Source organism: Achroia grisella, unplaced genomic scaffold (genome assembly GCF_030625045.1).
Source record: "Achroia grisella isolate CSIRO2021 unplaced genomic scaffold, CSIRO_AGI_Agris_v1 utg874, whole genome shotgun sequence".
Classification (NCBI taxonomy): domain Eukaryota; kingdom Metazoa; phylum Arthropoda; class Insecta; order Lepidoptera; family Pyralidae; genus Achroia; species Achroia grisella.
In genome coordinates, this window is record NW_026713051.1 from 5,946,940 (window position 1) to 5,965,479 (window position 18,540).

The window sequence follows — 18,540 nt, forward strand, 5'->3', positions numbered from 1 at the left end:
CTAGATCATAATTCTTTAGTCGTTTCATAATATTAAAGGTTGTATGGTGTCTTTGTACTACAAATTAATTATTTTTTTAATTCTGAAATTAAAATTAATTTTGAGGCCATATTTTGGTATAATTATTTTATATATACAGATATATTTGTTGGGAAGTGCAATACATATTTACAATTATTTTACAAAATTCTATCTCACTAATTATATCACTAAGTTTCTTATTTATAACAACTGAGAACTACGAACCATCTGCAACTATTAGCGTTTTGTCACTTTCTGTCATACCAAGATACTAACTAGAAAGAAAAGGATAAAACTTATACGTTTATTAGGAAGTTGATTCATTTTTACGAATTTGTCTACTAAATCAATAATTTTAGTTATTGAGATTGTTGCCATTTATTTGTATTATTGGTTTCGTGTTGTTGCATTAATTTTAGTTTAGCTATATTTTTATTATGTTCCTTAATTTTTTTTATTTACAGATATACACGTAGCTGTTATTTTTAAAATATGTTGTTTAATTATACATGTTATATTGTTTTATAATATATTTGAAAGTACAGTTTATTTAGTTAAATTAATTTGTTTTCGTTTGCGAAAAAAAAACTACTTATTAATTATTTATGTCATATATTATAAAGGTTTGGAAGGGTATGCATCTAGGTGCATAAACGATGTATATATATTTTGAATCATATATTTAACGGTTAGATTAAGTACTTACTAAATAAATGTAGGAATTTTGCGGCTTACTATTATTAGTGATATTAATAATAAAATAATACACTTCGGTTCAGGACAGGGTATGTATGTGTCATATGATTATATACGTGTATTCTATTCCTTTAAGAAGAAATTCTCAAAATTATGTTGATAACCTTATTAAAATCTGTTGAATGGTTTAGAATCTGTATACAGATAGACGTGATTTTGCTTTGATTTGATTGAGAAATAACAATGTAACATTACATACTTATTTGCCAAAAATGCCAAATGCATTATATAGTAGCTTGAAATTGACAGTGTTCTGACTATACAAGGCAAGTCGTAAGGTGGTATATGTCACGAAATTGATCTTTATTATCAAATAAGTATGGTTTAAATTTATTTATTTATTTCGTTTATTGACGAAATTGGTTCAGATTCATGAAACTGGCTGTTCTATATCTTAAAATATCATCCCGGTATATAAATTTGTGCTATGTCATATAAGTATAATTATTAATGTACACCTATATATTATGCAAAGAAGATATTATTTATTTGTCATACACAACATAACGGCAGTAAAACAATCGACTAAATATTTTACTGCCGATATGTTGTAAACAAACTTCCCCATTGGTACCTATGAGTACCTCGTAATGTACACATACATACCTGTGTGTATTACAATTCAATTCAATTGAATATTAATCTGCATGATACTTTAATAAACATTATTTAAATACGCACTCTATTTATAGATGTTAGCAATTAATAAACATTAATAATGTAGTTGTGACGTGCTTACAGCACTTTCCTTGATGTTCAAATATACGAGTATAATCTCAAATCTAATCCGAATTATATTATGTTACAGAAGCCCGCTGGCTCTTATTAAGATGTACATATATTCTAAATTAATTATAACGTTATTATTTTTTGATATTATTTACTAAAATGTGTTAATGATTTTTATAAGAATTTATTTTACATTATGTACCTTATTTATGTGCAATGTTTATATCTCACATTTAAGATTTGCTCTTTTAAGAGAGGTGTCGTCGTAGAAAATTTATAATATTTAATTTTTACTAAGAGATAATATTAATATTAACAGAAATCACTTGATTGAGACTGTTGTGGCTTTGCACGGTAAGTTCCAGTTCGTGTGGTGATACCGGGCAGTGAAATTACAGGGTATGAAGTTAAGATCCTTGCCAAAGTGAAGAGGAAACGCTACTGCACATCCTATGTGGTTGTAGCTCACTCATGCATAAACGAAAGTTTACAGTTTCTTTTCTGAGGAGATAAATACCATTGCTCGTAAGAATCCTATCCTCAATTCTTGTCCCTGACGGGTCTAGGTAGCGAACATTGAAAAGGGAGAGCACAATAGATCTATATAGGTGGCAGTGCTACAGGTCCATGCACTTGACAATAGCCCAAAGAACCTTAGTCCTCTGGAATGGTATAAACATGACAATGAACGTTAAAGGTTTAATGTGTGCGATGGTAATGACTACCCGTTAGATGGAACACCCTATTTTCTATAATTACGTAAAATTAAAAAAAAATATAGGATCTTACTATTATTAAAAGTGGTAAGTACCCGTGATTTTCTAAATTTAAAAACGTATATTAAAATGTTATATTATTATTATCTCTACATAACGAATTCTAAATTAGCTTCACTTAAATAGTCTTATGTCTAGCTGAAAATAGATATAATAATAACTATTTTCAATTAAGTTTTATTAAGGCTGGGGAGAAATTTCACGCGTTTCTTGAGACTAAATTGGCAGTCTGATTACATATAATTTAGTATAATATAAATATAATTAAATAAAATTAATATATAGTAATATAACTAAATAAGTAAGTAGCCATCTATAAATTGCGTCACGCGTACGTTTTTCATGAATTTTGACCTCTTCACCCATCCTTGTCACAGCTAGTCTTATTTGTGGGACTCTCGCCTCACTAGTACTATCGTCATATTTGTTTAAATTATTGGAAATATTTTATAAAACTTTTCGTTAATTCAAATGTCGTGTTTTAGTATTTTATTATATAATAATATTATGAAATTTAGGTCACGAATTTAGAACCTCTTGTCACACTTTGGCGTTAAACGTGTAACTTAATTTGTGGATGGCATCTATCAGTGTATATAAAGGTATACACTCCCTTCAAATGTGTGTCACTGAATGAGTGTTTTATTGCTGTAATTGTATACCATTAATTTGTTTCTGTGCTTAACGACTTAAGAGGAACATTAAATCTAGAGATGTGTAAAATCTAAATCTAGATATACAAAGTGCAGTCCAATAATTTATAATGATAATTTAGTCTGGTCAAACGTTGGCCATATTATTTATATTTTACTATTATTTGCGCCATGTTTGAAACCTGAGATAAATGTTGTAAGCCAAAAGATCTTTGTTAAATATGTTTTATGTCCGAAGGGCCTTAATGTTTTCTTAATTATTTTAATGACATATATAATAGGTATGTATCGTGTTTTGAAGTTAGTCAGACGATCGGAAGAGTCTGACATAGTAATTAAAAATGTTCTATTTCATTTATAGTATATGTATATGAATAAATTGGTATTTTTTTGTTGTGTTTGTATTGGAACATGCTTTTTTAAAACGTGCAATATCAATAATTTTATTTGCCACTCATTGATTTTGATATCAATAGAAAGTTACAAAGAATTGACTATTTTAGGCCCAATAAACAAGCATGCTTAAAATTAAAAAAAACGTTTTACATACGTTATCTACCTTTTTTTTTCAAAATAATATTAAGTATACTACTTATATGAATGTTAATTGTGCGTAATTGATGTAATTTTAGATAATCACTTCGAATTGCTTGTACTGTCACATTGTAATGTAAAATATCACTCCGATGCCATTTTAAATGACTCTTTTAAAATTTAATACACCATAGATTTTAGTTATATTCCTATACAATTATATAATTTATGGGCAACATTGCAATATTGTAGTCAGTATCACTGTATTTGTTATATTATTTTTATCTGAAAGATTGAATTTTATTCAAAACTATTTTCACCCACTTCAAAAAACGGTAGGTTCTAAATTCACATGTATTTTATTTACTTGTTTTGCCTTAAAACTGGAGCTATTCTATGGTGGAGCTATACTATAAAAATCAAGATTCGACCAATAGTTAATTTTCGATATTAGTCATTCCGTGACCTGTACAACTTGTTAATTTACAAAATTAAAAAAGTTACTATAATAATTTTTATCAAAAAATAACAATCCCAATATTTAATCAATACTTTTTCTTACAATAATTAATAATAAATAAGTGTCTAAGTGTCTACTATACATGAATGTCGTATACGAGATCTTATTTCACATACGGATTTATTAATTTCTTACTATTATTTATTCATTTTAATTATTTATTGTTTTACATAATGACGTAACTAAATTTATTTTTACGAAAGTCGTGGATTAGTGGTTCATTATACCCACTATCGATATATATTATATATCTATAGGTACGTGATTTCAAATCTGGCTGATACCAAAAAGATAAACTTATAGATTCATATTTTTTACTGACTCTCCGATTCTAAAAAGACAAAAATAGTTTCTCCCCGTCACTTTGGATTTAAATACATATAAAGAGCGAAATGTGGGCATGTAAAGTGTTGGGATCAGCACGATATCAATAGACATTGCTTCCAACTTCCCCATCAAGGTCATGTAGATATATCCAACAGTCGGGCAGGCATATATTTCATTTATTTTAGAATACAAACTGTTTTACAATAGTCTACCTATCATCAAAATTAAAGTACGTCATTGTCAAATTTCAAATATATATATATGTTCGATAATTATCTTGTGTTCGATATTTTATGTCCTATTAGTGATGTGCCAGATAGTTGAAAAGATACATTTATCAGTGGATATATATACTTTAGCATTTTACTAAGCTTAGTACGAAATGTTTCAAACATATCGTATTGTTGTAATCATTCAACTAGTGTTTTAATAACCATGCGTGCAATATAAATGTGCTGTGGTCTTAAGTAATATTGATATATTACTTAAGGGTGATCCCTTATTACTTATTATATATACTTATATTACTTAACTCCCTGCTTTTTGGAAATTCGTCCATGCAAGACTGTATACCCTATGGAGAATCTATTTAATGATGAGAATGTTTTATAATAAAATCTATAAAAAGCCCACACATGTATATTTAAATTTAATGTAAAAGATCTGTTCAAAATCCGGTAAAAAGATATTTTATATCCGTCAGATATCCACAGATATAATTATCTGGGCACATCAGTTTTAATTGCCCGTGTTTGTCATAGTACGCGAGCCGACTGCACCAAGCATTCGCATAAACATTACGAATTAATTATAGTAACGAAGTTACGCCTTATGACAATGTCATACGAAAATGTGATTGTTAGGATAGTGTGATTTGTGATGTGATTGTAACGGAAAGATAGATCAATGCGGCACACATATAATGTATGTAGCTAAAATGCAGGTAATAAAAACAATTGTAAATTGATATTTAAAAAAGTAAACTAACATCTTTTGGTGTTTGTTTTTAAAGAAGTAATATTCATATTACTTTTAAAACTGAGTTATTAATTTTATATGTGTGCGGGAATTTTGCATACACATATTAAGTGTTCTATATGCTTTCATGTTGCATTCAGAATTGTCGCGTCACACGAAATAAGTCCACTTAATTCCTGCACATGTTATAAAAATATTACTTTATTTATTTGACATAGATAAAATTAAAATGGATTTGTGTTAGTTGTATGACTCAGTTGTTAAAAGCAAAGATTTTTCTCTTAAAACGCGTAGTGTTTGGGGCGTTTAGCCGTGGTACTAATATTAAAATATTAAGTCATGTTGTTAATTTCGATTTTGTTTCGATTTTCGTTTTGGTTTTTATAAATTTATGGTTATTTATATATATATGAAATAAAGATAACGTTTCAATTCGCTTTTTATTTCTCTAATCCCTATATACACTTCCAAGTTCATTGTTCTGAATGTCATCATATTATAGTTAAATTGTATATTAAGTATAAGTAAAAATGAGAGACTTATTCGCCAACAAACTGCCAAACAGTTTGCCGATATTTGTGAAAATGAATAGTATATATACAAATCTTATAAATAAATAAAAAAAGCGGATGCAGTAGAAAATCATTAGGGTTAATTCGCAGTTTATGGTATTAATAGAATAAAATATCAGTTGTCGAAACTGCCGCAAGAATATTGGGGGCGCTATTGAGAATCAACAGCCATCTTTCCCACACTACCTTTATTTAAACGGCTCTAAAATAGACCCTAACTTTGTCTAAATGGAAAATAAAATTATCCAGTATATTTATATACTGTTAATAGGATTATGGTGATATGGTTGGGAATAATTACAAATGAATACGCTTTCAAACTCTTAACTACTTTATTAACATGATTGTATAACACGAAGTAATATCAACAAATCTACTACTATCTATTCCATAGACAGCCAATTCATATTACTCAAATTAGACCTTGAGACTGCTAACTAATGAAGTTAATTTATCAATTTACAATAATTACGAATGATTATTTAAAACATTCCAGATTAAATTGAAAAATAAATATTAATTAAGCATACGAGTTATTTTTTGGCGCACCATCTAAAAGTTCTACATATTTTCGATCCAATAATTGTCTAAACACATAACTAGGATACTATTTATGTGTGTAATGCCAAGACTATTTGGAAACTTCAATAGCAAATCATTACATAGATAAATATGCATTATTCTAAATTTTTAAATTATTTTTAGTAACAGACACTGCGATTCTTAATTCTGAACGTTCTTTATAAGATAGATAAGTCCAAATTTGAATAAACTAATTTTTATGACGTTATACTATACGAGGTGCCGTATTAGTTGTGTGCTATTTGGGCCACTGAGACCTCGTTCAGTTCTATGACCCGATTCTGGTAATCGATGGCTACTCCATGACATCACCATATTTGTTGGTGGCCGGAGGCGGTGACTGTGGCGCTGACGGCGGCGGAGGCCGAGGACGGTGGGCCGCCGGCGATACATTTGGATCGACCCTTAATAGAAAAAAATCTTTATTAGAATAGAATACTAATTATTGACTCGTACACAACAATAATGACATAATAAAACAAAAAATTACACATTACAAAACAGCATAATGTACCACAACTCAGCATAATGTTGGAAACGTAGTCCAGAGCTGATTTTCAGTTGGCCCTACAGTAGGGATGCACACAAATTACAATTTAAAATATAATAAAATTATAAATATCATCATCTGCTTCTTCCTCATTCCATTTAATTGGGTTCAGCATAATATGTTTTTCTCTTCCATTCATGTCTCATGTATGTCCACCACTCCACATTTCTGGTGAAGTATTTAGTGTTTTAATATTGTTGGCCATTAGACTTTCTCCGGATGGAAAATCGGGCCAAATGCAGAAGGAACTCTAAGTGAGAGATTTTCACCTGTAAGGATCTTGTCTGGTCTCCGAGTAGTCAGTACGGTTCTTGCGTCGTAAGTCTTCGTACGAGAGGTTGGGGCGCGCCGGTGCCGACTCTTGAGGAGGCAGACTGGATCCTGTGTTACATTAAATGGAATAGCAAACAGTCTGTCATCCCACCTGAAGTTGAAGGGGAAGTGGTACATATATGTTCTTTCACACTCGTATAGGGATACATGCAGGAAATAATTAGTATGTAAATGAAACAAACAAACTAGAAAAACCGCGCACGACGCCTGCTCTATTATACCTGTGATTTTTTTACATAATTATCATTACTAAATGGCGGACGTCATTATAGAGTTATTAATATTTAGAAATCATAAACGTAAAATAAATTCTGTATTTAAAAAATAAAATTATATGACTCTTGTGACTGCTCCAAACCCTTGTCATATAATGATACTATTTGTTGCGTTTCTTCTTGTTATATCCAAGTTAATTTACGGATGCTATGAAAAGAAAAGATAGGGTTAAAAGTGTTATATTCACCGTCAGTATCGGGCCGGTAGGTGTCGTCATTGAACAGTGGACGGTCGGTGTCCAAGTTCAGCGAGCTGCCCGGTCCAGCATCTGAGTAGATGTCACCAGGGCTTGCACCGAACATTGAAGGTGTTTGACTTGGCAAAAATGTCCTGAAATACGTCACACCGAACATTTTTTAAACAAATGATAATAGTATGGTACACCCGAATGATATAATAGAATGATACACCCGTCTGAACTAATGAATTACGCTGACAGCGCACCAGTGGAGCATGATAAATGAGGTCATGTCAGTTAGCCCATCAAGACTAATTAACCAGGAATCTATCATGATGTTTTCTAGGGCAAACCGCATGAAGGTAAACTTGACTCCATTGCTAGCAATGTACTACACATTGCTAGCAATGGAGTCAACAGTTCCCATTACTAAGAATCTCCTTCTGCCACTACCCTACACACTGAATAAATACGTACAAGAAGAAGACTGTATAAAGTCGACTGCAAGGATACCTCAGTCTCACCTTAGGACGGCCTCAGTGGTCTAACAGTTTATGCTCAACAGCAGACCGCTATAGTTATCAGTACTACAGCGGTCGCGGGTTTGATTGCACGCACACTGCAAACATTTGTATTTATGAATATGATTGTTTGTATGTGTTTAGGTGTTTTGTCCGTATTTGAAAAAGATATGGATTATAAGTATTTATATTCCATAACGCAAACTAGACCACAAATGCTGTCCGAATTTCATTCAACTTACACTAAGAAGAAATTTAAGGATTGTTAGCCGCAAGTAGTTGTAGTAATACTGAATAGAATAACCTTACCCTCCAATCTTTCCTTCCCGCCTGTCTCGGAGGAGTTGTCCAATGTAGCTGCCAGGCAGGGCCATCAGCTTCTCAGCGCATGCCTGCTGATACGACAGTTTGCCAATAAAATAACCTACCACCACTGCCAGGGATATCTTGGGGAAGGCACCAAACCTCGCATTTGGCTTTAAGCGACCTGCAAATAATATACATCTTATGTATTGCACTTGTAACATTCATACAGTTAATATAAATAACACTTGACGGGTTCAGTGATGTAGTGGTTTACCACACCTCCTTACTTCCAATGGCACGGGTTCATTTCCTAGCATGGTGCAAGCATTTCGAATTTATGAGTATGATTGTTTATATTGGTCTGGATGTTTGCTATGTATATAGAATAGAATAATATTATTATTATCACATCACACAGACAACACAACACAACAATAATAATGCTCAAAGCAGTAGCATAGAAATTATTTTATCATATAAATAGAAATAACGAAATAATGAATTGTTCATTCAAATTATTAGGTACATAAAAAAACAAGATATACAAAAAAAAATACATGTTCCAAAATAATCATAACAAAGCAAAATGCAAAGCAAAGGAAATTTATTTATAATTAAACCAGGTCAGTTAGACCTGGTTTTATCATCTCATCTTACCCATTGTGACAAATTCACTAGGAATTTGTCATGATGGTTCCCAGGGGATTTCCATGAAGGTCAACCTAACATGGTACATTGCTAGCAATGTGGGTTAAAGTCCACATAACTAACAATCCCTTCTCCTCTCAAATGTAGCTATTAAAGTTTTGCAAATAAAATTAGTGGACAATATATAGCAGCAATAAAAAATTCAACACAGTGAACTTCATTACTGATAGAATAGAACAAATCTTTATTCAAATAAACAAAATACAATTCCTTAATAGTTTATTTTTATGCTAACACTAAATCAGTACACATATAAAGCACAGCAAATTAAATAAGAAACTTGACCTTTGTACTTTCAAATAAAACTATAAAAAATTCTAAAAAAATTGTTGGTGTTTGTTTTTGGTAAGTGTTAATTTAAACTACCAAGTAGCATTAATTCACATTCAGGTTATGGTATTCATATTACAAAATATACTATCTGGGTAGGGAGAGAAACACGAGCGGCAAAAGTGTTGGTATACTATCCAAAGGACATAGAAATACTAATTATTATACAATAGATAAAGGGGTCCCTTAAACTTACAGTCAGGTCACAAGTCTGCGGACCTGCTCAGTTTGCCTCCTTACCACACAATGGACCTGGCATCCATATAGTAACTCTATAGAATGCTAAAAGATTATCTCAACCTGAATGTGAATTAGTAAACTCAAACAGAGTAAATCAGTTAATCAGAGCAGACCAGTCGCTGACCAGACAAGCAGCACTTTACGATATTGGATGAGTGTGGATTGATGAAGTATTTAATACCAAACAATAGCCTATGCAGAGTCATTATTCAGTATACCTATTTCATAATGTTATAAAAGTTAATATAATATATTCATACACTTGTTGTAATAGAGTTTCATACTTACCTCTGTATCTAGCCACCCATTGCCAGAGTATGGCATGATATAGAAATATTTGTTTATTTATTTATTTATATTTGCACATGCGTATACATAAATTTACATTAAATTTACATAAATTAACAATACACATGGACTCTATTTAAAGAGTATGGCAATTTCGTAGATGACTCATTCCAATAATAAAATTTAAAATTTAGATCTGTTGTAGTGTCCAGTTAGCTCCTATAGTACGTCTGTTAAAAATTCTTTTACTGTATAGTAAGCTTTGTCGGTCAGTAGTTGTTTAAGCCTTTTTTTAAATAAATTAATTTTATCTTCTTGTTTTATGGTTTCCGGGATTTTATTATATATTACAATGGATCGGTAATACGGACTCGCATCTATTATTACATTTAAAATTAAAATATGATAATGATTGATATGATTTATGAGTGTAGGAGTGTAGATCCTTACCTACATATAGACTTATTGTTTGTCAGTCAGTAGTGTTAACAGCACTGCGTTTTAACAATAATATTCTACACAAATATTACTAGAATATTGGTCAAGAGTATAAAAAAGAAATAACAAACCTGACTGCACTGCGGCGTAAGTGCCCAATCCAAGCGCTGCCCCAATTGGAAGCGATCTTTTCACAAAACTCTCCCGGTTACATTCAGTCAACACACGAAGCTCGTCTTGAGAGAATTTGTACTGCGCCTACATAACCCACATTAATAAACAATGCAACAGAAAATAATACTTTCATTCATGAAAAAGGAGGTTAGCTTACCGGATTATTTCCAAAAGGCGGCTGAGGTGGACTGATCGGTCCCCCATCCTGGTATCCATATGTTCTAGAATCGTCCATCATACAATCGTTACATATATGATATAAAAATGGACAAGCGGGATAAGATACTCATAAATTAAATATTAAGATAATAAAAAAATCACTAATAGCACAGAAACGACTTAACTCTACGAGCATTAACATATGACAATTGACAATTTTGACATTACAATGACATATATGTCACTTCAGATACCACAGATGGTATTTCATAATATCATAATTGTTTATTACATTATCAAATATGAATTATTTCTGCAACATATACCTATAATAATGTTAAAAAGTTAATTAGACAGAATAATTTTAAAGCAGAAAAAGTTCCTTCTGCTTCCAAGGGGTCCAAAAATCCAAAACCAGTCGTGGTCATAGTATACAGTGTGCTGTATAGTAGATCTCATAAAAACAACAGTCTATGCAGAAAAGGGAGTCCTTTTTACAATTACCTTAGTATATCATGCGATAATCAGAGGTTTCGGTGATCTAGAGGTTTAGCACAGCGCTTATGATCAGGTGTTCGGTTCCTGGCGTCAGCACCGAATAAATAGAATACCAATAGGTATTTGGTGCATTAATTTACAAAAATATATATTTAAGTATTTATATTAGTTCTCTATTACTCATAAAACAAGATCTGCTAGGTTGAAACTAGATGGCGCTGTGTGGGTTTTCAAGGGTTATTAATACTTATTTTATATCGAAATAAAAACTAAATATTTGTGTACAAACTTGCGCTGATAACTCTGACAACTGAATATTAGGTATACTTTTTAAACATATGAAAGGTGAATTATTATTTTTTCGATCCCGGCTGAGGAGCGGTGTCCGCGTGGTATTTCCTCATCAGGTTTCCAAGTTGGCTGGAAGCTGGCAACTGACGCAGCTTTGCATCACACTCAGTTGAGTACGAGATCCGTCCGTATACGTAACCCATCAAAGTAGCCATCAGCATTTTCGGGAATACGCCAAAGTGTGGGTTTCGTTTCAGGAATCCTAAAAAGAAAACATTCATAGAAGCAAGCAATCGAGTAGGAACGTCACTGTAACACCGCGGGGCACCGTAAGCGCTTACTTCTATGAAAGTTTTCGTGGCGTCCCTACTGCGATTTGCGTGTTAAATTGCAAATTATTTTTATGTAATTGGAATGGTCAAACGAGCTGACGGACCACCTGATGGTAAGTGCTAACTGTCACTTAGAAACATGTACAGCCCCATGGACAAGTGACACACAGATGGTAACACTCATGCCTTTGGAATTTAACCGCCTAATCACCCTACAACCAAAATGCAGCTTACAAAGCAGGATGCTTTGCGGCTGAAACATTTATATCCATACACGTTATTGTTTTTATAAATGCCAGTGTTTGTCTGACTTTCTGTTTATTGGTTACTTTTCATGGGTTATCGGATCTTAAAGAATATTGGCGGGAATATAAACCTGCGTCACGAGAAGGACTGGGCTATTTTTTATAAAAAAACTTATCTGAATAATTAGTTCCGGGGAACAACAAGTACATCAATACATAATTTTGATGTGTCACATAGCGCTATCAACATAAAACCAAAGTAATACTTAAAAAAATATTTATAACTGTAGAGGAACATAGTTTTATTAAAATACGTATTGCTTAGTATATTTAAAAACCACCCTACCATTACAAACAAATGTATACATTGCGTCGGAATCGAAACTGCGACCATGGTGCGTAAAGCAGCATGTTAGAAAACTGTACCACTTGTGACTGGCATGTTAATTTATAATAATAATAATAACTAATTGTACTAATGTGGTAGTGACCATCCTGAGATTCAGAGTAATTATGCTAAAACGCTAGCCCGAGTACACTAGCAGTACCTATATTTGTTGATGGTACAATGTGCTAGACAATCATGTTATTAAAGTAATTATGAGTTTGCAAGTGTAATTATTTGTACTGTTCTATTCTGCAATTAATTATAACAATGATTTAATCATTTCTGCAATATCTCTATGCTAATAAATAGGATTTGTTTGTCTATCTTGAAAACTAGTCAAAAATAAAAAGAAACAAGATGTGTTCAATAAGAAATTCAATTTTAAAAGTATGAGAAATTACTTAAAGTATACATGCAATCACTTGAGAAAGAGTGAATTGGAATTATACCTACTTATGATTGCGCAGCATTTGCTTTTCTGCGCTAAAACGCGCGCGCATCTGATCGTGTAAAAGAAAGATATAGGCAGCGTTATTTAAAAGGGCGAATGAAAGTGTGGGGCATAGAACTTAAGAACGTAATTATCCAACTTTGTTATGACCTATCGATAAATATAAACTATCGGGGTAGGTATTAGAGAAGGGCATCAATAAAATTGTGAATTTACTAGCAACCACAAAGGTTTTCAGAGCAACTGCATGGAGGCGGTGTCGTGGCTTACACCACAAAGGTAAGCAAGCAAAATACTATAGCCCGAACTGAGAAATATGAAGGGGTCCAAGGGGGCTTTTATATTCGAAAGACTACAAACACCGGAAGAATCTAAATATATTATTAAAAAATATATATATTTTTTTAATAAATTTAGAAAAGAAATCTCATAATTTGCTATAAGACAATATGGGATTATAACAATTGTGTCACGTTTTCATTACTATCAATCCTATTCCCATATAATAAAATCCAATTGATACTTAAGTAAACTCCTTACTTGAGAGGGACTCGACTGATTAAGTCAAAATCCATTTAAAAATAAGAAATTTCAATATTTAAAAATGGCGTACGGTTAGATAATTTGGCTGTAACATATTATTTGTGTTAATTTCTCTCATCACTACGTAGCTGAAGCGGTTCTCTATTATGAATTTTAAATATGTTCGTTATAGATATACAATATATTTTGAAATATATAATCAGATTAAAAAATAAAAATTACAAATTTGGCTTTTACTTATATCTTAAAATGTACCAGAAGTTGACTGTAAATAGTGGTCAGCATATCTACCTTAGTCTCACCTACATATGTATACCAGCTGCCAAACACTTTGCTTTGTTAAATGTTTCGGTTGTAGGATTGACGTAGCGTCAACATGTTTGTCAATCTAATTTCATAGATTACAATTATTTTTATATTATAATCTCTGCATGCTTACCACTTTTAATGGCCGCGTAAGTGATGGTGGCGAAGAGTGTACTAAATGGTAAGCAACGCTGGTAGAAACTCTCTTTGTCACATTCTTCAAGCGCCTTAATTTCATCCGGAGTAAACTCGTAGTAGCGCTGTTGACAAAATATATTTTGTTCAAGATGGCATGTAGGAAGTGAATTTTTTAAAATATATTGAAGGCCCAGCTGACTGTAAGTGGTAATCTTCACATATATATATATATGAAAAGTACCATGGACATCACATTATTATGTGATGTGATGATGATGATGATAGTTTCATTCGTTCGTTGCCATTCTCTTCCACTGAAGCAAATCTTAATAATTGCTTATTAAGGTACGAGGGCGGTTTGTAAGAATCTTTTGCACTTGGTTACCTATTACAAAAGAGACGTGACATAAAAATAGATCAATCTATCTGCTCACCAGAGGATGCGTGACATTACGTATAGGAGGGCATACTTTTGTAGTGTGTGACTCCGCAAAACATCCACAGTCCACCTCCGCTGATTTTTCAATTTTTTTGTCTTTTCCACTCATGATGTCGTATTCTATTAACCAATCATTATGTAAAGAATATATGGTGTTGCATATTTACTTGTTTAATAATCTAAATCTCACTTAGAATTTATCATTATTTTATAAAATTGGATTATTTTACAATCTGAGAACTGTCAATAATGTACTTATAAAAATGTACTACGTAGTCTATATGACTGTATTACGCCCACAGTACTGGCCAGTTGAATCGCTTATTATTTTTTTTATTATGTCATAGTGCAATGTTATATCTATAGCCATCACTGTCAAATTCGTAGTCACAATTGCAGAATTATGCATCAAATTTGGACGGTGCCTCTGAGTAGGCACTGCAGTATAATACAGAGTTGTTAATGGGTTTAAAAGCTGGTATCGAAAGGCTAAAAAGGTCAATGTGGCTTAGCGTTATCGTAGTGCTGGTCTCCGCGGCTGGTGGTGGAGCTGGTGCTCGTTACAGCGAGTATTCAGGTGTGAAGATGCCGCAGTACGAAGGGGGAGACTATGACGCATCAAGAGATGCTGCAGCCTTATTTATTCCTGAGTCGGAAGACTATAACGGCCACTCCCCAGATGCACCAGCGCCATTTGATTACAAATATGAGGAGCCCAAAGGTAGATTACATTGTATAATATTACTATTGCGGTTTAGATACTTCATTCCTTTCCATAATTTCCATCGATTTTATATGTACGTTGTCTTGTACATTTGATTACAAATAGCTTTTATTTATATACGCAGTACGTATATGTATAATTTAAAAATCCTAAGTTATAACAATACTTTTCTTTTTAGAAAATTCAATGAAATCATCATCAAAAGAAGAGGAAATTGAGGATCCGTGGCAGAAACCTATTAGAAAATATAAAAGTCGTAATAATGACTACTATGAAACAGATAAGCATAGTCCAGAAGATATAGCAACTAGATATAAAAGTAGCCATCGATTCGAAAAGCATAGGCCTCGCCATAAAAGTTGGATATCTGATAGAAACGTACGCTTAAATAATTATAATAGAGATGGAAATAACGAAATTAGAGATACGGAAAGGGACGAGATTATTAGTGATAACGTAGATTATCGAAAGAATAAGAATAAAAACTTGCAGGATAATTATAAATACGATCTTGAAATTACAACGAATAGAATAATACGAAGAAAACCTAGACGTTTAGCTGGGGAACAAAAGCCAAGTAGATCGGTCCTTGACATACATGATAATATTGAAGATATATTACCAGATTCACGACTAAGAGAGGACGAGGATGCTGACGAAGAATCTAGGTCAGATATACCGTTACGACAGCGAAAGGGCGATAGTCCTTTTCGTCAGTCTGATGATGACGACGTTATCGTTAAACTACACAAGAAAAAAACTAAACCAGGAGCGTATCCTGAATATAACGACTACTATGATATGAAAAGAGTACATAATATTAAAAATAAGTTACCTACTTTACTTCGTCGGACAAAAGGTAAATAATAGACATTTTAATTACAGTAGTTAATAATAATTATGGACCCTGGACAATTCACACAATGCCATCTAGTCCCCAGCTCGGCAGAGTTTATGTTATAGGTACTAGACAGCAGATATATACATACATAGATACATATTTTTATAAATACATACATAATATACGTATAAAACACTTTTTAATCTTATATATAAAATTCTCGTGTCACAGTTTTCGTTCCCACACTCCTCCGAAACGGCTTGACCGATTCTCATGAAATTTTGTGAGCGTATTGAGTATCTATTTTTCATCCCCCTAAATGTTAGGGGTGGTCCACCCCTAAATTTTTTTTTCATTTTAAGGCAAAACAACGTTTGCCGAAACAGCTAGTAATGTAGAAAAATCTTCATAAGGTCGACCATAAAAACACATAGATATACATACCGTGAGAGGTTTCAAACTCGCGACGAAAAGCCGTGTGCTAAACCGCTAGGTCACTGAGGCTATATATTACTACTACTACTACTAATAGTCGAAATATTAGTAGTAGTAGTAGTAATATATAGCGAACCTACAGAAAGTTGTCTATCAATTACAATTTTACAATCTTATGGAAATATAGCTTGAAAGTAACGTAACCTATAACCTTGTAAATTATTTAAGACGACCTATAAAAATTATCACTCAAAACTAATTTAAATTTCGTTTTTTTATTATACATACTACGATGGTGGCAATAAAGCATACGGCTCATCTGATGGTAAATGGTTACCGTAGTCTATGAACGCCTGAAACACCAAATGTATCACGTGCGCGTTGCCGACCCTTAAGATATTTTAATATACCCACCCTTCTTGAAAAACTAGATACTAATTGAGTTTTTGCGCGATAGTGTCGGAATTAGGCATATAAGTATTGCTTTCCAGCTTCAATGGTAATGGTCATCACTGTGTGTCACAAATGTATCCATATAAAATACGTTACAACTTAAACTTCTGCAAATACAATATATCCAGACAAGATATATTCTGTATCCTAAGAGATCTCTCTCGACAACTTCCGTTCAAACTTTCAAACCAATATAACCACTTTAAAGAATTATTTTCAAAAGCATTTCCTGGTAATGCTTATTTAATTTATAGGAACTCAGTTTAGAATTTTTGTTTCTGAACACTCCATTGGAGAATATTATTTGGCTCTAATTAAATAAAGTATAAATTAATGGTGACTGGTTATTTTGCTACCAAATAAAGTTGTTTAAAAAATACTACAAAATTAACGCACATAGATTTAAAATGGTACTCCTTTGTAAATCTCTTTATAAATTTACAGAACGGCAAAGTCTAGTCTAGTCTAGATACAGAAGTATCTGTAAAACATCCCATGTTACTATAACAATGTAACTTTCTATAGGTGAAACAGTTTTTTAAATAATTAATGTATTTTTTGTGTTCATTACGTTATACGTCCATATATCATTTAGATACAATATTAGTTTAGTAAGCATTAGTGAGGTGGTTATGCTAAAACTAAATAAACATCGATGGATTACAAAGGTTAAAAAATATTTGGTTTGTGTATGTGCTCAGTGAGGGCGGATACACCGACACCAACACTGCTGTTCGAAGACTTTCGTCGGATAAATGAGGAGGACTTCATCAGAACTGCAGTGGTCACGGAAGAATCTAAGACTACTTATTGCACTACAGAAAGTGCAACTACAACGACGATATCCATTACCACAACAACAGCGGCACTAAGTGTATCCACAAATAGTTCAAAAGAATTATCATTAGCTGAGAAATCTAGGTTGTCGATACTTAAGAAAGCTCAGAGAAAGGAGAGCTTCAAAAGCATGACAACGACGAAGCCGCCAGTTCTGTTGCAGGTAACGAAGAAGTTACCAACGGTAGTAATGGTGGAACCTGCCGGCACTGACGTACCTTCGTTGCGTGCAAGGGAGGTCATGAATGACTCTCCGGAGCATCTCGATAAAGTAAAACGACTGATGAGGAATAAGCTGATCGCCAGTGCCAAAAATATTCAAGATTTAACAGACAATTGGGACGATTTGGTTTGCGACTATATCGATACCTCCCTACTGGAGAACGAGGCGTCACTGCTATTTACAAATTTAGATGTACTCGTATTAATTCCATTAGTCGGAGTTATTTTCTGGTTCGTGTAGTGATGTTTAATTTAGTATCGAATTCATATTAGCTTTGTGCTTTTGTAATACGATAAGTGTTGTTTATATTACAATGAATTTCAACTGCAACGTGATGTTTTCATTGTTCGACGAAAATAGTGTCGATAGGGATAAAGTATCCGATACAATGTGATACTGTTGTGCATTTGAGGAATTTAAACGTTATGATTTCTCATTAGTTTGATT

At 32.6% G+C, this 18,540-nt stretch overlaps 3 protein-coding genes across 3 annotated transcripts; 1 reads left to right on the forward strand and 2 right to left on the reverse strand.

The window, feature by feature from the left end:
• Positions 1 to 6,549: 6,549 nt before the first annotated feature.
• On the reverse strand, positions 6,550 to 11,226 carry LOC131852991 (OCIA domain-containing protein 1-like). The gene is made up of 6 exons (XM_059203767.1): positions 10,948 to 11,226; positions 10,748 to 10,874; positions 8,616 to 8,793; positions 7,795 to 7,937; positions 7,268 to 7,379; positions 6,550 to 6,852 (listed from the first exon to the last, which is right to left on the reverse strand). Exons 1-6 carry the CDS (start codon positions 11,026 to 11,028, stop codon positions 6,744 to 6,746), a joined length of 750 nt encoding a protein of 249 aa, XP_059059750.1. The 5' UTR covers positions 11,029 to 11,226; the 3' UTR covers positions 6,550 to 6,743.
• Positions 11,227 to 11,514: 288 nt separating this feature from the next.
• On the reverse strand, positions 11,515 to 14,742 carry LOC131852992 (OCIA domain-containing protein 1-like). Its single transcript, XM_059203768.1, has 3 exons — positions 14,576 to 14,742; positions 14,137 to 14,263; positions 11,515 to 12,000 (listed from the first exon to the last, which is right to left on the reverse strand). The coding sequence occupies exons 1-3, from the start codon at positions 14,687 to 14,689 to the stop codon at positions 11,801 to 11,803; spliced, it is 441 nt and encodes a 146-aa protein (XP_059059751.1). The 5' UTR covers positions 14,690 to 14,742; the 3' UTR covers positions 11,515 to 11,800.
• Positions 14,743 to 14,941: 199 nt separating this feature from the next.
• Positions 14,942 to 18,540, forward strand: LOC131853117 (uncharacterized). The gene is made up of 3 exons (XM_059203931.1): positions 14,942 to 15,301; positions 15,483 to 16,163; positions 17,735 to 18,540. The coding sequence occupies exons 1-3, from the start codon at positions 15,043 to 15,045 to the stop codon at positions 18,331 to 18,333; spliced, it is 1,539 nt and encodes a 512-aa protein (XP_059059914.1). The 5' UTR covers positions 14,942 to 15,042; the 3' UTR covers positions 18,334 to 18,540.